The sequence below is a fragment of the Pseudophryne corroboree genome, chromosome 5 (assembly GCF_028390025.1).
Source record: "Pseudophryne corroboree isolate aPseCor3 chromosome 5, aPseCor3.hap2, whole genome shotgun sequence".
Taxonomy (NCBI): domain Eukaryota; kingdom Metazoa; phylum Chordata; class Amphibia; order Anura; family Myobatrachidae; genus Pseudophryne; species Pseudophryne corroboree.
This window is the reverse complement of record NC_086448.1, coordinates 820607041-820622865: the sequence shown is the minus strand read 5'-3', so window position 1 is coordinate 820622865 and position 15825 is coordinate 820607041. Positions and strand designations below refer to the sequence as shown.

The 15825-nt window shown below is 45.1% G+C and overlaps 1 protein-coding gene across 1 annotated transcript in view; it reads right to left on the bottom strand.

Annotated features, from left to right (window-relative positions):
- ANGPT1 (angiopoietin 1) overlaps positions 1-15825 on the bottom strand; it is a 430887-nt gene that overhangs the window by 200176 nt on the left and 214886 nt on the right. Inside the window, exon 3 of the mRNA XM_063924513.1 lies at positions 2675-2796. Within this exon, the coding sequence (XP_063780583.1) occupies positions 2675-2796 (122 nt within the window). The remainder of the gene's footprint in view (positions 1-2674; positions 2797-15825) is intronic.

The following is a 15825-nucleotide window of genomic DNA, read 5'->3' as shown; positions in this document are numbered from 1 at the left end:
CCCATTCCCTGATTGGCAATATAGAGTTCATTTTCGGGTGGCTAGTATACAATACAGAACACATTTCCTGGTTAGTATTATTGTCCATTGTCTGGATACTGTGCCCATTCCCTGATAGTATTATACAGTCAATTCTCTTGTGGCTAGTATACATAAAGAGCCCATTCTATGATTAGTATAATAGAGTCCATTCTCAGGTGGCTAGTGTACAATATAGAGCGCATTCCCTGGTTAGCATTATAGAGTTCATTCATTGGTGGCTAGTATACGTACTGAGCACATTCCATGTTTAGTGTTCTAGAATTTTTTCTCTGGTGGCTAGTATACATACTGAGCAAATTCCATGTTTAGTATTATAGAGTTCATTCTCTGGTGGCTAGTATACATACTGAGCACATTCCATGTTTAGTATTATAGAGTCCATTCTCTGATGGCTAGTATACATAAAGAGCCCATGAAGAGTTAGTATTATAAAGTCCATACTCCGGTGGCTAGTATACAATATAGAGTCCATTCCCTGGTTAGCATATTGTCCATTTTCTAGTGGCTTGTAGACAATACAGGTGTGGTATGTTAGTCCCAATTGTAGTCCATGTGGATTGTAAAGTATGAAAAAGTTCTAAAAATGAAAAAAAAAGTGAAAATCTCATGTCAACCTTTTGTAATGTCGACCTAGAGTCCATGTCGACCTAGAAACCATATCGACCTACTTACTGTTGGCCAATAGTGGTCGACCTAGACAGTGTCGACCTAAAGACCGAATCCCAGACAATACCAATACCATTCCCCAGTTAGTACTGTAGAGTTCAATCTCTGGTGACCAGTATAAAATACAGAATCCATTCAATGGTTAGTATTATACAGTCCATTCTCTGGTGGCTAATATACAATACAGAGCCATGCCCTGGTTAGTATTATACAGTCCATTCTCTGGTGGCTAATATACAATACAGAGCCATGCCCTGGTTAGTATTATACAGTGCATTCTCTGGTGGCTAATATACAATACAGAGCCATGCCCTGGTTAGTATTATACAGTCCATTCTCTGGTGGCTAATATACAATACAGAGCCATGCCCTGTTTAATATTATACAGTCCATTCTCTGGTGGCTAATATACAATACAGAGCCATGCCCTGGTTAGTATTATACAGTCCATTCTCTGGGGGCTAATATACAATACAGAGCCATGCCCTGGTTAGTATTATACAGTCCATTCTCTGGTGGCTAATATACAATACAGAGCCATGCCCTGGTTAGTATTATACAGTCCATTCTCTGGTGGCTAATATACAATACAGAGCCATGCCCTGGTTAGTATTATAAGGACCATTCTCTGGTGGCTAATATACAATATAGAGCCATGCCCTGGTTAGTATTATACAGTCCATTCTCTGGTGGCTAATATACAATACAGAGCCATGCCCTGGTTAGTATTATAAGGACCATTCTCTGGTGGCTAGTATACAATACTGAGCCCATCCCCTGATTAGTATTGTACATATCATACCATTTCCTGATGCTCGTGTGCAGTCAGACCCCAATACTGGGGGTCATTCCGAGTTGATCACTCGCTGGCTAGTTGTAGCAGCCGTGCAAACGCTATGCCGCCGCCCACTGGGAAGTGTATTTTAGCTTAGCAGAAGTGCGAACGCATGTGCAGCCGAGCTCTGCAAAAACAGTTTGTGCAGTTTCTGAGTAGCTCTGAACCTACTCAGCGCTTGCGATCACTTCAGCCCATTCATGTCCGGATTTGACGTCATACACCCGCCCAGCGAACGCCCAGCCACGCCTGCGTTTTTTCAGACACGCCTGCGTTTTTGCAAACACTCCCTGAAAATGGTCAGTTGAAACCCAGAAACGCCCCCTTCCTGTAAAACTTCTTGCGGCCGTCAGTGCGACTGAAAACCTTGCTAGAACCTGTGCACAACCACAACGGGCTTTGTACCCGTACGTCGCGCGTGCGCATTGCGGTGCATACGCAGAAATGTAAATTTTTAGCCTGATCGATGCGCTGCGAACAACGGCAGCTAGCGATCAACTCGGAATGACCCCCACTGACCGCATTGTATCCCTTCTCCACATCCTTTACTACAGGGTCAGATTACAAAAGGAGGTGGGTTTGTAGGATTATTTAACACTGGACAGAATGTATCTACGGGATGTAAATGCGGCAGGTTCTTTGAATAAATAAGCAGTTTTCTCTGTTTTATTTCTCACGTCGTAGTAGGACAGAATCAGTTTTTTTCCCCGTGTCGACCTGTTTTCATAAACAGCTTAATGTCTAAATTTTCTAAGTTTAAAAAAACTGCGCTATGTTTTCTGGTCCGGAGAGCATGCACTTAAAACCATAACCGGCAAACTGTGCAAAGTTAATTGAGTCAGCTTGCCGTCTGTATCTCCTGCTGTGCTAAAGCTTAACCTTAGAATTAGCAGTCAAACGAAAAGTCAGCACCTTTTCTTAACACCATTAAAATTATTTTCCTAACACCCGTGAGATTAAAGCGGAATTGTTTTATTTTTCTGCTAAAAAAGAAATTTCTTTCTTCCCACCATGCAAGGCAAATATTTAGCCATGCCTTTCATGTCTCTTGTTATATTAGGTGCAAACATCACCACGTTTTACTTTGTTTGTTTTAAAACAACGTTGCGCAGATTCCAAACTCCCCAGTACCTGTTTTTTTCGTGGATTTTTATGATTTCGTGGGTCTGCTGAATGAGCTGCTTTTCCAGCTTGTAAGTCGACAACGAGTTCTCCAACAGCTGAATCTCAAGGCGGGACGTCTGATTGAGGACCTTTAAACGAAGAAGGGGGAAGAGAAATGGTGCAATGTTTCAAACTGTCATATTAAATTAGTAGTGGAACATAAAAATATAACCTACAGTAAAAAAACAAATAATAACTAGGTGAGAGAAAGCAAACAAGCTCAACGTGATAATGTCAGGGTGTATTATGACAGTGCTGGGCAATGAATGTCCGTCATGGAACCATAAGTAAATGTTATTGCAAACCTGCAGCTCAATATCTCCCTCGATATTTGCACGGTGGTCCGGCAGACCGATTTGATGACATTGTGAGTTCTCATTTGCCCGTGGGACGCATGTGAGGTTTGACAGCCATTTTTATTATGCCTACAGGTTCAGCAATGAAAACTCAACAAAATCATAGCAGCTAAGGGATTGCGGGAGCTAAAGACAACTGGATCAGCTTCTGTTTAAATGATTACATTCAAGGCTGTGATTTCTGATTTAACTATATGCCGGATGAACCACAAACGCCTGTGTACGCTAGGAATAGGATAGTTTGTCTTGGCGTTGTGCTCCCTTCTGTGCTCTATAAATAGTTTAATTGGTTAAACAACGCTTATCTATTTTATTTGGAAACCGCCGAAATTGGTAAACTGAAAAACAGTAATTTAGGAACCGAAGATAGTTTTCTTGGTCTTCTTTGAATTTTTGGCAGTACGAGAAAGAGCACGATTACAGATCTGTGTAGAAAATAGATGTACTTTATAGCAAATGTATGTTCTGAATAAAGGATAATTAAATCCATTGGTGCCTTTTGCAGGGTCATGCCAGGTTGGCAGACTGGAACGCTTAAGGTTTCTACACAGTTATGTTCCACTGCCAGGTGATGAGTTACGCGGGCACAAGCAAAGCATGAGAGCCGATCATAGATCACTGTAGGCGGAATGCAGTGACAATACCTACCTGGCACCTACTGGAACTGCCAGCTTTCAGGATCTGTCAAGGATTTTCTAAAACCACTATTAATGTTAGATACACAATTGTTGCCCCTCCCCCGAAAAATGGGAAAACAATAGTGTTGTATGTGTATGTGTGTGTGTGTGTGTGTATATATATATATATGTATATATATATATATACAGGTTGAGTATCCCATATCCAAATATTCCGAAATACGGAATATTCCGAAATACGGACTTTTTTGAGTGAGAGTGAGATAGTGAAACCTTTGTTTTTTTGATGGCTCAATGTACACAAACTTTGTTTAATACACAAAGATATTAAAAGTATTGTATTAAATGACCTTCAGGCTGTGTGTATAAGGTGTATATGAAACATAACTTAATTGTGTAAATGTAGACACACTTTGTTTAATGCACAAAGTTATAAAAAATATTGGCTAAAATTACCTTCAGGCTGTGTGTATAAGGTGTATATGTAACATAAATGAATTCTGTGCTTAGATTTAGGTCCCATCACCATAATATCTCGTTATGGAATGCAATTATTCCAAAATACGGAAAAATCCGATATCCAAAATACCTCTGGTCCCAAGCATTTAGGATAAGGGATACTCAACCTGTATATATATATATACAGTATACTGATATACTGTGACAAAGAATCTCTGTAGTGGAAGCACATTGCCCAATATGGTTTATTTTGTCAGGATGACCGCAGACCAGTAACCATCATACAGTGAATGTTCATTAACAGAGACCTACCCCCTAGTCACCGGACAGATTTCCTGTGTCGGTCACACAGATAAACGTCCCAAACTTTTTTTTTTTATACCTTAGACTCCTCCTCCCCCTCCCTGACTGACAGTCAAGCGACACACCCACCCTGCTTCCTTAAGGGAGTTCCTTGCAGGTGCTCTGGTTGATCAGTTACATGCTCTCAGCTGCAGCAGGTTGCAGGGAAGAAATGCACTGCAGGTAAGACACACATTTTCAGTCCCTCCAATACATGAGTTTTCCTCGGTTTATCAGCTAAATAACTCTTGTAAACTTGGCAAGGCTCCAGCTACGCTGTGTGACAAAGTGCAGTGGGTCAGGGGCCCGACATACTCTCCAAGATCCAGCCGACTCGCGAGCAGCAGATGCGGGTAAAATGCTGTTTGCTGTGATGCAGAATCAGCGGTCACTGGTGGGGACCACTGATTCTGCATCAGACAGGTGTCGCAGGTCCTAGCTCACAGTCCGGTAGGAGTGGCGGGTGAACCGTTGCTGACTGCAGTGCAGGCGTAGCGTTACCAGGTGGGAGCAGTCCGGTCCCCTATTGCAGGTTTTAGCAGCACTCCCGGGACAGAGCCAATCAACGGTGCAGCAGGAGCCAAGTGGCAGTGGAAAATCTGCTGTTGATAGAGGACCTTCTCGCAGCTGGCACTTGTGATTCAGGGTTAGCTTTGCTTTTCTAAGACTGGGCTCTGGCAGAAGGCAGATAAGTGTCAGCTATCATGAAGTGTGACACATTGAAGGACACTGTCTGGAGGAGCACCTTCAGGGCTTGGTGCCCCGAGGCAAGCATCTCCATTGTCTTCGGGAGTTCTGCCCCTGGTTCAAATCACCAAACTGTATAGATAATTTCTTTTACATAGTAGCCTGCAAGCAAAACTACTCTAAACTTCCTATCGGCTGATAACAGCCTACATTTCTAAATTAGGTGAATAGAAGGAAAAATCTGCAACTGCCAGCCCATCACCAACAACGCATGTCCTAGATGGGGCCAATTGCCAGCCCATCACCAACAACTCATGTCCTAGATGGGGCCAACTGACAGCCCATCACCAACAACTCATGTCCTAGATGGGGCCAACTGCCAGCACATCACCAACAACTCAAGGATTAGGTGGGGGCCAACTGTCAGCCCATTGCCAACAATTAATGTCCTAGACTGGGGCTAGCTGCCAGAACATCACCAACAACTCATGTTCTAGATTGGGGCCAACTGCCAGCCCATCACCAACAACTCATGTCCTAGATGGGGCCAACTGACAGCCCATCATAAACAATTAATGTCCTAGACTGGGGCTAGCTGCCAGAACATCACCAACAGCTCATGTCCTAGATTGGGGCCAACTGCCAGCCCATCACCAACAACTCATGTCCTAGATGGGGCCAACTGCCAGCCCATCATAAACAACTCATGTCCCAGTTGGGGCCAACTGACAGCCCATTGCCAACAAGTCAAAGATCAGGTAGGGGCCAAATGTCAGCCCTTCACCAACAACTCATGTCCTAGATGGGGCCAACTGCCAGCCCATCACCACCAACTGCCAGCCCATCTCCAACAACTCATGTCCTAGATGGGAGCAAACTACCAGCACATCACCAACAACCCATGTCCTAGATGGGGCCAACTGCCAGCCCATCACCAACAACTCATGTCCTAGATGGGCCAACTGCCAGCCCATTGCCAACAACTCAAGGATTATGTGGTGGATAACTGCCAGCCCATTGCCAACAACTCAAGGATTAAATGGCGGCCAACTGCCAGCCCATTGCCAACAACTCAAGGATTAGATGGCGGCCAACTGCCAGCCCATTGCCAACAACTCAAGGATTAGATCGGGGCCAACTGCCAGCCCATCACCAACAACTCAAGGAGTAGGTGGCGGCCAACTGCCAACCCATTGCAAACAACTCAAGGATTTGGTGGGGGCCAACTGTCAGCCCATTGCCAACAACTCATGTCCTAGATTGGGGCCAGCTGCCAGCCCATCACCAACAACTCATGTTCTAGATTGGGGCCAGCTGCCAACCCATCATGAACAACTCAAGGATTAGCTGGCGGACAACTGCCAACCCATAGTCAACATCTCAAGGATTAGATGGCGGCCAACTGCCAGCCCATTGCCAACAACTCAAGGATTAGGTGGGGGCCAACTGTCAGACCATTGCTAACAACTCAAGGATTAGGTGGGGACCAACTGTCAGACCATTGCTAACAACTCAAGGACTGGATGGAGGCCAACTGCCAGCCCATCCCCAACATCTCAAAGTATCCAAATGCCCCTGCCAATGACACACAAAAGGCCCAATGAGACTGGTGGTGCCACTGACACCCCATACAGTACAATTAGCCTATACCCATGTATTGGTGGGAAGAGCACCTCAAAACTTATAACAAGGCAACCACTGTTACCATTATTTCCCGCAAAACAATAAAGCTGACAATCAAAATAAGCGGGTGAAGGATGGGAACTTCGGAACTTCTAAAGAGGTGAGAAACCTTCCAACCAGGATATCACAAACCAGCAACTTTACCCCCAAAACTCCACCCCCTAACTGTAATAGAACTGCACCAACCATACCATAAAAACAGGTCACCTCTTACATAACACTCCTACAGTAAATATAGTCTGACACAGCCGAGTATTTTAAATTCTATCAGGCATTTAAAATGCATTTTGTATACACCTCAGGAGACCTTACGGGATGGAGCACTATTGCTTTGTTAGTAAATAGGCGGGAGGAAATTAGAGATGAGCGGGTTCAGTTCTCAGAGAACCGAACCCTACCGAACTTCACGTCTCGAGCCTAGATCCAAATCAGGCTCGGATTTTCCCGTCTGACTCGGAAACTCAAACGCGGCAAAACGTTATCATCCCGCTGTCGGATTCTCGCGGGATCTGGATTCCATATAAGGAGCCGCGTGTCCCCGCCATTTTCACTCCAGTCTCGGAGAGTGTATAGAGAGGACGTGTCCTCAGTGTTCAGTGTCTGCGTGTTGGGGCGGGAAAGTGGGGTGGCAAGTGTTGTACTGCTCAGTCCAGTCTAGTGTAGTCACTCAGTGTATTGTGCTGCATCAGTCCAGGCAGTCACAGTGTTGGTGTTCTCTGCTGCCATATATCCAGTGTAGCTGCAAAGTGGTGCTGTGTTGTGCAGACCAGTGGTAGTGTCCTGTGTCATCAGTAAATTCCAGTGACGATATACACTGCTGCTATATGCCCACTGCTGCAGTATAACAATTATAACAACTTTTTGGGCTGCATCAGACCAGTGGTAGTGTCCTGTGTCATCAGTAACTCCAGTGACGATATACCCTGCTGCTATATGTCCACTGCTGCTATATAATAATTATAACAACAAAGTGTTGTGCTGCATCAAACCAGTGGTAGTGTCCTGTGTCATCAGTCATTCCAGTCATTCCTGTGCCGCATATTGTCTCATATAACTCCCAAAAAATAATGGAGAACAAAAATTTTGAGGATAAAATAGGGAAAGACCAAGAACAACCACTTCCTCCTAGTGCTGAAGCTGCTGCCACTAGCCATGACATAGACGATGAAATGCCATCAACGTCGTCTGCCAAGGCCGATGCCCAATGTGATAGTAGAGGGCATGTAAAATCCAAAAAGCCAAAGTTCAGTAAAAAGAACCAAAAAAAGAAATTTAAATGGTCTGAGGAGAAACGTAAACTCGCCAATATGCCATTTACGACACGGAGTGGCAAGGAACGGCTGAGGCCCTGGCCTATGTTAATGACTAGTGGTTCAGCTTCACATGACGATGGAAGCCCTCATAACTGAGGCCTTGACACTTATGTTGGTGTTAGACGTGCGTCCAGTATCCGCCATTAGTGCAGTGGGATTTAGACAATTGATGGAGGTATTGTGTCCCCGGTAACAAATCCCATCTAGATTCCACTTCACTAGGCAGGCGATAGCGAGATTTTGCCATTTAATTCCAGTGATTTGGACGTATAATTAGTGATGAGCGGGTTCGGTATCTCGGAAACCGAACCCCCCCGAACTTCAGCCTTTTTACACGGGTCCGAGGCAGGTTCGAACCTTCCCGCCTTGCTCGGCTAACCAGAGCGTCATCATCCCGCTGTCAGATTCTCGCGAGGCTCGGATTCTATCGCGAGACTCGGATTCTATATAAGGAGCCGCACGTCGCCGCCATTTTCACACGTGCATTGAGATTGATAGGGAGAGGACGTGGCTGGCGTCCTCTCCGTTTAGATAGAGAGTGAGACACTTGATTTACTGGAGCATTAGGAGTACTCAGAGAGTGCAGAGTTTTGCTGATAGTTATACTAGTGACCACCAGTTTTATTTATTATTTTATATAATCCGTTCTCTGCCTGAAAAAAAACGATACACAGTCACATACCATATCTGTGCTCAGCCTCAGTGTGCTGCATGATAATATCATCTATGTATATCTGACTGTGCTGAGTGCTCACTGCTCACACAGCTTAATTGTGGGGGAGACTGGGGAGCAGTTATAGCAGGAGTACATATTTAACAGTGCACACTTTTGCTGCCAGTGTGACTGACCAGTGACCACCAGTATATGTCTGCCTGAAAAAGTTAAACACTCGTGTGGTGTTTTTTTTATTTATTCTATAAACGCATTCTGCTGACAGTGTCCAGCAGGTCCGTCATTCATTATATTATAATATATACCTGCAGTAGTGATATATATATATTTTTTATATCTTTATCATCCAGTCTATACTAGCAGACGCAGTACGGTAGTCCACGGCTGTAGCTACCTCTGTGTCGGCAGTCGCTCGTCCATAATTGTATACCTACCTGTGGTGGGTTTTTTTTTTCTATCTTCTTCATACTAGTAGTTTAGGAGTCTGCAGTGCTGACAGTGTCCAGCAGGTCCGTCATTATATAATATATACCTGTCCTGCAGTAGTGATATATATATATTTTTTTATATCATTATCATCCAGTCTATACTAGCAGACGCAGTACGGTAGTCCACGGCTGTAGCTACCTCTGTGTCGGCAGTCGCTCGTCCATAATTGTATACCTACCTGTGGTGGGTTTTTTTTTTCTATCTTCTTCATACTAGTAGTTTAGGAGTCTGCAGTGCTGACAGTGTCCAGCAGGTCCGTCATTATATAATATATACCTGTCCTGCAGTAGTGATATATATATATATTTTATATCATTATCATCCAGTCTATACTAGCAGACGCAGTACGGTAGTCCACGGCTGTAGCTACCTCTGTGTCGGCAGTCGCTCGTCCATAATTGTATACCTACCTGTGGTGGGGTTTTTTTTTCTATCTTCTTCATACTAGTAGTTTAGGAGTCTGCAGTGCTGACAGTGTCCAGCAGGTCCGTCATTATAGAATATATACCTGTCCTGCAGTAGTGATATATATATATATTTTATATCATTATCATCCAGTCTATACTAGCAGACGCAGTACGGTAGTCCACGGCTGTAGCTACCTCTGTGTCGGCAGTCACTCGTCATCCATAAGTATACTAGTATCCATCCATCTCCATTGTTTACCTGAGGTGCCTTTTAGTTGTGCCTATTAAAATATGGAGAACAAAAATGATGAGGTTCCAAAAATAGGGAAAGATCAAGATCGACTTCCACCTCGTGCTGAAGCTGCTGCCACTAGTCATGGCCGAGACGATGAAATGCCATCAACGTCGTCTGCCAAGGCCGATGCCCAATGTCATAGTACAGAGCATGTAAAATCCAAAACACCAAATATCAGTAAAAAAAGGACTCAAAAATCTAAAATAAAATCGTCGGAGGAGAAGCGTAAACTTGCCAATATGCCATTTACCACACGGAGTGGCAAGGAACGGCTGAGGCCCTGGCCTATGTTCATGGCTAGTGGTTCAGCTTCACATGAGGATGGAAGCACTCAGCCTCTCGCTAGAAAAATGAAAAGACTTAAGCTGGCAAAAGCACAGCAAAGAACTGTGCGTTCTTCGAAATCACAAATCCACAAGGAGAGTCCAATTGTGTCGTTTGCGATGCCTGACCTTCCCAACACTGGACGTGAAGAGCATGCGCCTTCCACCATTTGCACGCCCCCTGCAAGTGCTGGAAGGAGCACCTGCAGTCCAGTTCCTGATAGTCAGATTGAAGATGTCAGTGTTGAAGTACACCAGGATGAGGAGGATATGGGTGTTGCTTGCGCTGGGGAGGAAATTGACCAGGAGGATTCTGATGGTGAGGTGGTTTGTTTAAGTCAGGCACCCGGGGAGACACCTGTTGTCCGTGGGAGGAATATGGCCATTGACATGCCTGGTAAAAATACCAAAAAAATCAGCTCTTCAGTGTGGAAGTATTTCAACAGAAATGCGGACAACATTTGTCAAGCCGTGTGTTGCCTTTGTCAAGCTGTAATAAGTAGGGGTAAGGACGTTAACCACCTCGGAACATCCTCCCTTATACGTCACCTGCAGCGCATTCATCATAAGTCAGTGACAAGTTCAAAAACTTTGGGCGACAGCGGAAGCAGTCCACTGACCAGTAAATCCCTTCCTCTTGTAACCAAGCTCACGCAAACCACCCCACCAACTCCCTCAGTGTCAATTTCCTCCTTCCCCAGGAATGCCAATAGTCCTGCAGGACATGTCACTGGCAATTCTGACGAGTCCTCTCCTGCCTGGGATTCCTCCGATGCATCCTTGCGTGTAACGCCTACTGCTGCTGGCGCTGCTGTTGTTGCTGCTGGGAGTCAATGGTCATCCCAGAGGGGAAGTCGTAAGACCACTTTTACTACTTCCACCAAGCAATTGACTGTCCAACAGTCCTTTGCGAGGAAGATGAAATATCACAGCAGTCATCCTGCTGCAAAGCGGATAACTGAGGCCTTGGCATCCTGGGCGGTGAGAAACGTGGTTCCGGTATCCATCATTACTGCAGAGCCAACTATAGACTTGTTGGAGGTACTGTGTCCCCGGTACCAAATACCATCTAGGTTCCATTTCTCTAGGCAGGTGATACCGAAAATGTACACAGACCTCAGAAAAAGACTCACCAGTGTCCTAAAAAATGCAGTTGTACCCAATGTCCACTTAACCACGGACATGTGGACAAGTGGAGCAGGGCAGACTCAGGACTATATGACTGTGACAGCCCACTGGGTAGATGTATGGACTCCCGCCGCAAGAACAGCAGCGGCGGCACCAGTAGCAGCATCTCGCAAACGCCAACTCTTTCCTAGGCAGGCTACGCTTTGTATCACCGCTTTCCAGAATACGCACATAGCTGAAAACCTCTTACGGCAACTGAGGAAGATCATCGCAGAATGGCTTACCCCAATTGGACTCTCCTGTGGATTTGTGGCATCGGACAACGCCAGCAATATTGTGTGTGCATTAAATCTGGGCAAATTCCAGCACGTCCCATGTTTTGCACATACCTTGAATTTGGTGGTGCAGAATTATTTAAAAAACGACAGGGGCGTGCAAGAGATGCTGTCGGTGGCCAGAAGAATTGCGGCACACTTTCGGCGTACAGGCACCACGTACAGAAGACTGGAGCACCCCCAAAAACGCCTGAACCTGCCCTGCCATCATCTGAAGCAAGAAGTGGTAACGAGGTGGAATTCAACCCTCTATATGCTTCAGAGGTTGGAGGAGCAGCAAAAGGCCATTCAAGCCTATACAACTGAGCACGATATAGGAGGTGGAATGTACCTGTCTCAAGCGCAGTGGAGAATGATTTCAACGTTGTGCAAGGTTCTGCAACCTATTGAACTTGCCACACGTGAAGTCAGTTCAGACACTGCCAGCCTGAGTCAGGTCATTCCCCTCAACAGGCTTTTGCAGAAGAAAGCTGGAGACATTGAAGGAGGAGCTAACACAGAGCGATTCCGCTAGGCATGTGGGACTTGTGGATGGAGCCCTTAATTCGCTTAACAAGGATTCACGGGTGGTCAATCTGTTGAAATCAGAGCACTACATTTTGGCCACCGTGCTCGATCCTAGATTTAAAACCTACCTTGGATCTCTCTTTCCGGCAGACACAAGTCTGCAGGGGTTCAAAGAACTGCTGGTGAGAAAATTGTCAAGTCAAGCGGAACGCGACCTGTCAACATCTCCTCCTTCACATTCTCCCGCAACTGGGGGTGCGAGGAAAAGGCTCAGAATTCCGAGCCCACCCGCTGGCGGTGATGCAGGGCAGTCTGGAGCGACTGCTGATGCTGACATCTGGTCCGGACTGAAGGACCTGACAACGATTACGGACATGTCGTCTACTGTCACTGCATATGATTCTCTCCCCATTGAAAGAATGGTGGAGGATTATATGAGTGACCGCATCCAAGTAGGCACGTCAGACAGTCCGTACTTATACTGGCAGGAAAAAGAGGCAATTTGGAGGCCCTTGCACAAACTGGCTTTATTCTACCTAAGTTGCCCTCCCACAAGTGTGTACTCCGAAAGAGTGTTTAGTGCCGCCGCTCACCTTGTCAGCAATCGGCGTACGAGGTTACATCCAGAAAATGTGGAGAAGATGATGTTCATTAAAATGAATTATAATCAATTCCTCCGTGGAGACATTCACCAGCAGCAATTGCCTCCACAAAGTACACAGGGAGCTGAGATGGTGGATTCCAGTGGGGACGAATTGATAATCTGTGAGGAGGGGGATGTACACGGTGATATATCGGAGGATGATGATGAGGTGGACATCTTGCCTCTGTAGAGCCAGTTTGTGCAAGGAGAGATTAATTGCTTCTTTTTCGGTGGGGGTCCAAACCAACCCGTCATTTCAGTCACAGTCGTGTGGCAGACCCTGTCACTGAAATGATGGGTTGGTTAAAGTGTGCATGTCCTGTTTATACAACATAAGGGTGGGTGGGAGGGCCCAAGGACAATTCCATCTTGCACCTTTTTTTTTCTTTCATTTTTCTTTGCGTCATGTGCTGTTTGGGGAGTAGTTTTTTGAAGGGCCAGCCTGCGTGACACTGCAGTGCCACTCCTAGATGGGCCAGGTGTTTGTGTCGGCCACTAGGGTCGCTTAGCTTACTCACACAGCTACCTCATTGCGCCTCTTTTTTTTCTTCTTTGCGTCATGTGCTGTTTGGGGAGTAGTTTTTTGAAGGTCCAGCCTGCGTGACACTGCAGTGCCACTCCTAGATGGGCCAGGTGTTTGTGTCGGCCACTAGGGTCGCTTAGCTTACTCACACAGCTACCTCATTGCGCCTCTTTTTTTTCTTCTTTGCGTCATGTGCTGTTTGGGGAGTAGTTTTTGGAAGGGCCAGCCTGCGTGACACTGCAGTGCCACTCCTAGATGGGCCAGGTGTTTGTGTCGGCCACTAGGGTCGCTTAGCTTACTCACACAGCTACCTCATTGCGCCTCTTTTTTTTCTTCTTTGCGTCATGTGCTGTTTGGGGAGTGTTTTTTGGAAGGGCCATCCTGCGTGACACTGCAGTGCCACTCCTAGATGGGCCAGGTGTTTGTGTCGGCCACTTGGGTCGCTTATCTTAGTCACACAGCTACCTCATTGCGCCTCTTTTTTTCTTTGCGTCATGTGCTGTTTGGGGGGTGTTTTTTGGAAGGGCCATCCTGCGTGACACTGCAGTGCCACTCCTAGATGGGCCAGGTGTTTGTGTCGGCCACTTGGGTCGCTGAGCTTAGTCATCCAGCGACCTCGGTGCAAATTTTAGGACTAAAAATAATATTGTGAGGTGTGAGGTGTTCAGAATAGAATGAAAATGAGTGGAAATTATGGTTATTGAGGTTAATAATACTTTGGGATCAAAATGATCCCCAAATTCTATGATTTAAGCTGTTTTTTAGGGTTTTTGAAAAAAACACCCGAATCCAAAACACACCCGAATCCGACAAAAAAAATTCGGTGAGGTTTTGCCAAAACGCGTTCGAACCCAAAACACGGCCGCGGAACCGAACCCAAAACCAAAACACAAAACCCGAAAAATTTCCGGTGCTCATCACTACGTATAATTACAGTGATTTTGCCAATTAATTTCAGTGATTTATAATTATTCATTACAGTGATCTTGCCAATTCATTCCAGTGATTTGGATGTATAATTACAGTGATGTTGCCAATTAATGTCAGTGATTTATAATTATAATTTACCATGCTCTTGCCATTTAACTCCAGTGATTTGGACGTATAATTACATTGATTTTGCCAATTAATGTCAGTGACTTACAATTAGTAATTACAGTGATCATGCCAATTAATTCCAGTGATTTGGACGTATAATTCCAGTTGGAATTGTTTGTGTCGCTTGGCTTAATCATACAGCTACCTCATTGCACCTCTTCGACATCTTTGCATGAGGTGCTGTTTAGGGCCTAGTTTTTGAAAAGTGCCATCCTGTGTGACACTGCCGTATGAGTCCAGGGGTACTGCTGTATTAGTCCTTGGGTACTGCCGTATAAGTCCACCAATTGCAGATTTTTTTTTTAAAGTGACTGGAGCGTGCTGGAGATGCTGTCAGTGGACCGAACAATTGCGGCCCACTCTCGACATTCAGCCACTGCGGACACTACTAGATGGGCCAGGTGGTTGTGTTGCTTAGTTTAGTCATACAGCAACCTCGGTGCACCTTTTTTTCTTCTTTGCATCATGTGCTGTTTGGGGCCTTTTTTTGATATCTGACCTCCTGTCTGCCACTGCAGTGCCACGCCTAGATGGGCCAATTGTGTTGTGTCGCTTGGCTTAGTCATACAACTACCTCATTGCAATTTTTTTCTTCTTTGCATCATGTGCTGTTTGGGGCCTTTTTTTTTTATATCTGCCCTCCTGTCTGACACTGCAGTGCCACGCCTAGATGGGCCAGGTGTTTGTGTTGTCCACTTGTGTCGCTTAGCTTAGTCATACAGCCACCTTGGTGCAACTTTTAGGCCTAAAAACAATATTGTGAGGTGTGAGGTGTTCAGAATAGACTGGAAATGAGTGGAAATTATTGTTATTGAGGTTAGGAGCAAAATGACTCCCAAATTCTGTGATGTTTTTATGTGTTTTTTCCCCAAAAAATCATCCAGATCCAAAACCAAAACCAAAACACTAAAGGGTGGTTTTGGCAAAATCAAGCCAAAACACGAAAATGGAATTAGAACCAAAACCAAAACACAAAACACGAAAAGTGCCCGCCGCACATCTCTAGCTCAGGAAATGTGGTAACAATACACATACAGTAAGGCAGATTCTGTTTTTAACTAAAATGAACTATTTTTTCTTTATTTTAGAGAAACATATATGACACGTAGTACTCTACAGGAGAAATATTTTACCGGTTTGAACAGCATTTAAGAAAATAAAAAGATTTTTCTATTCAGGTCCCATGATTTATTAGTTTATGGGATTTGTAGCAATTTTA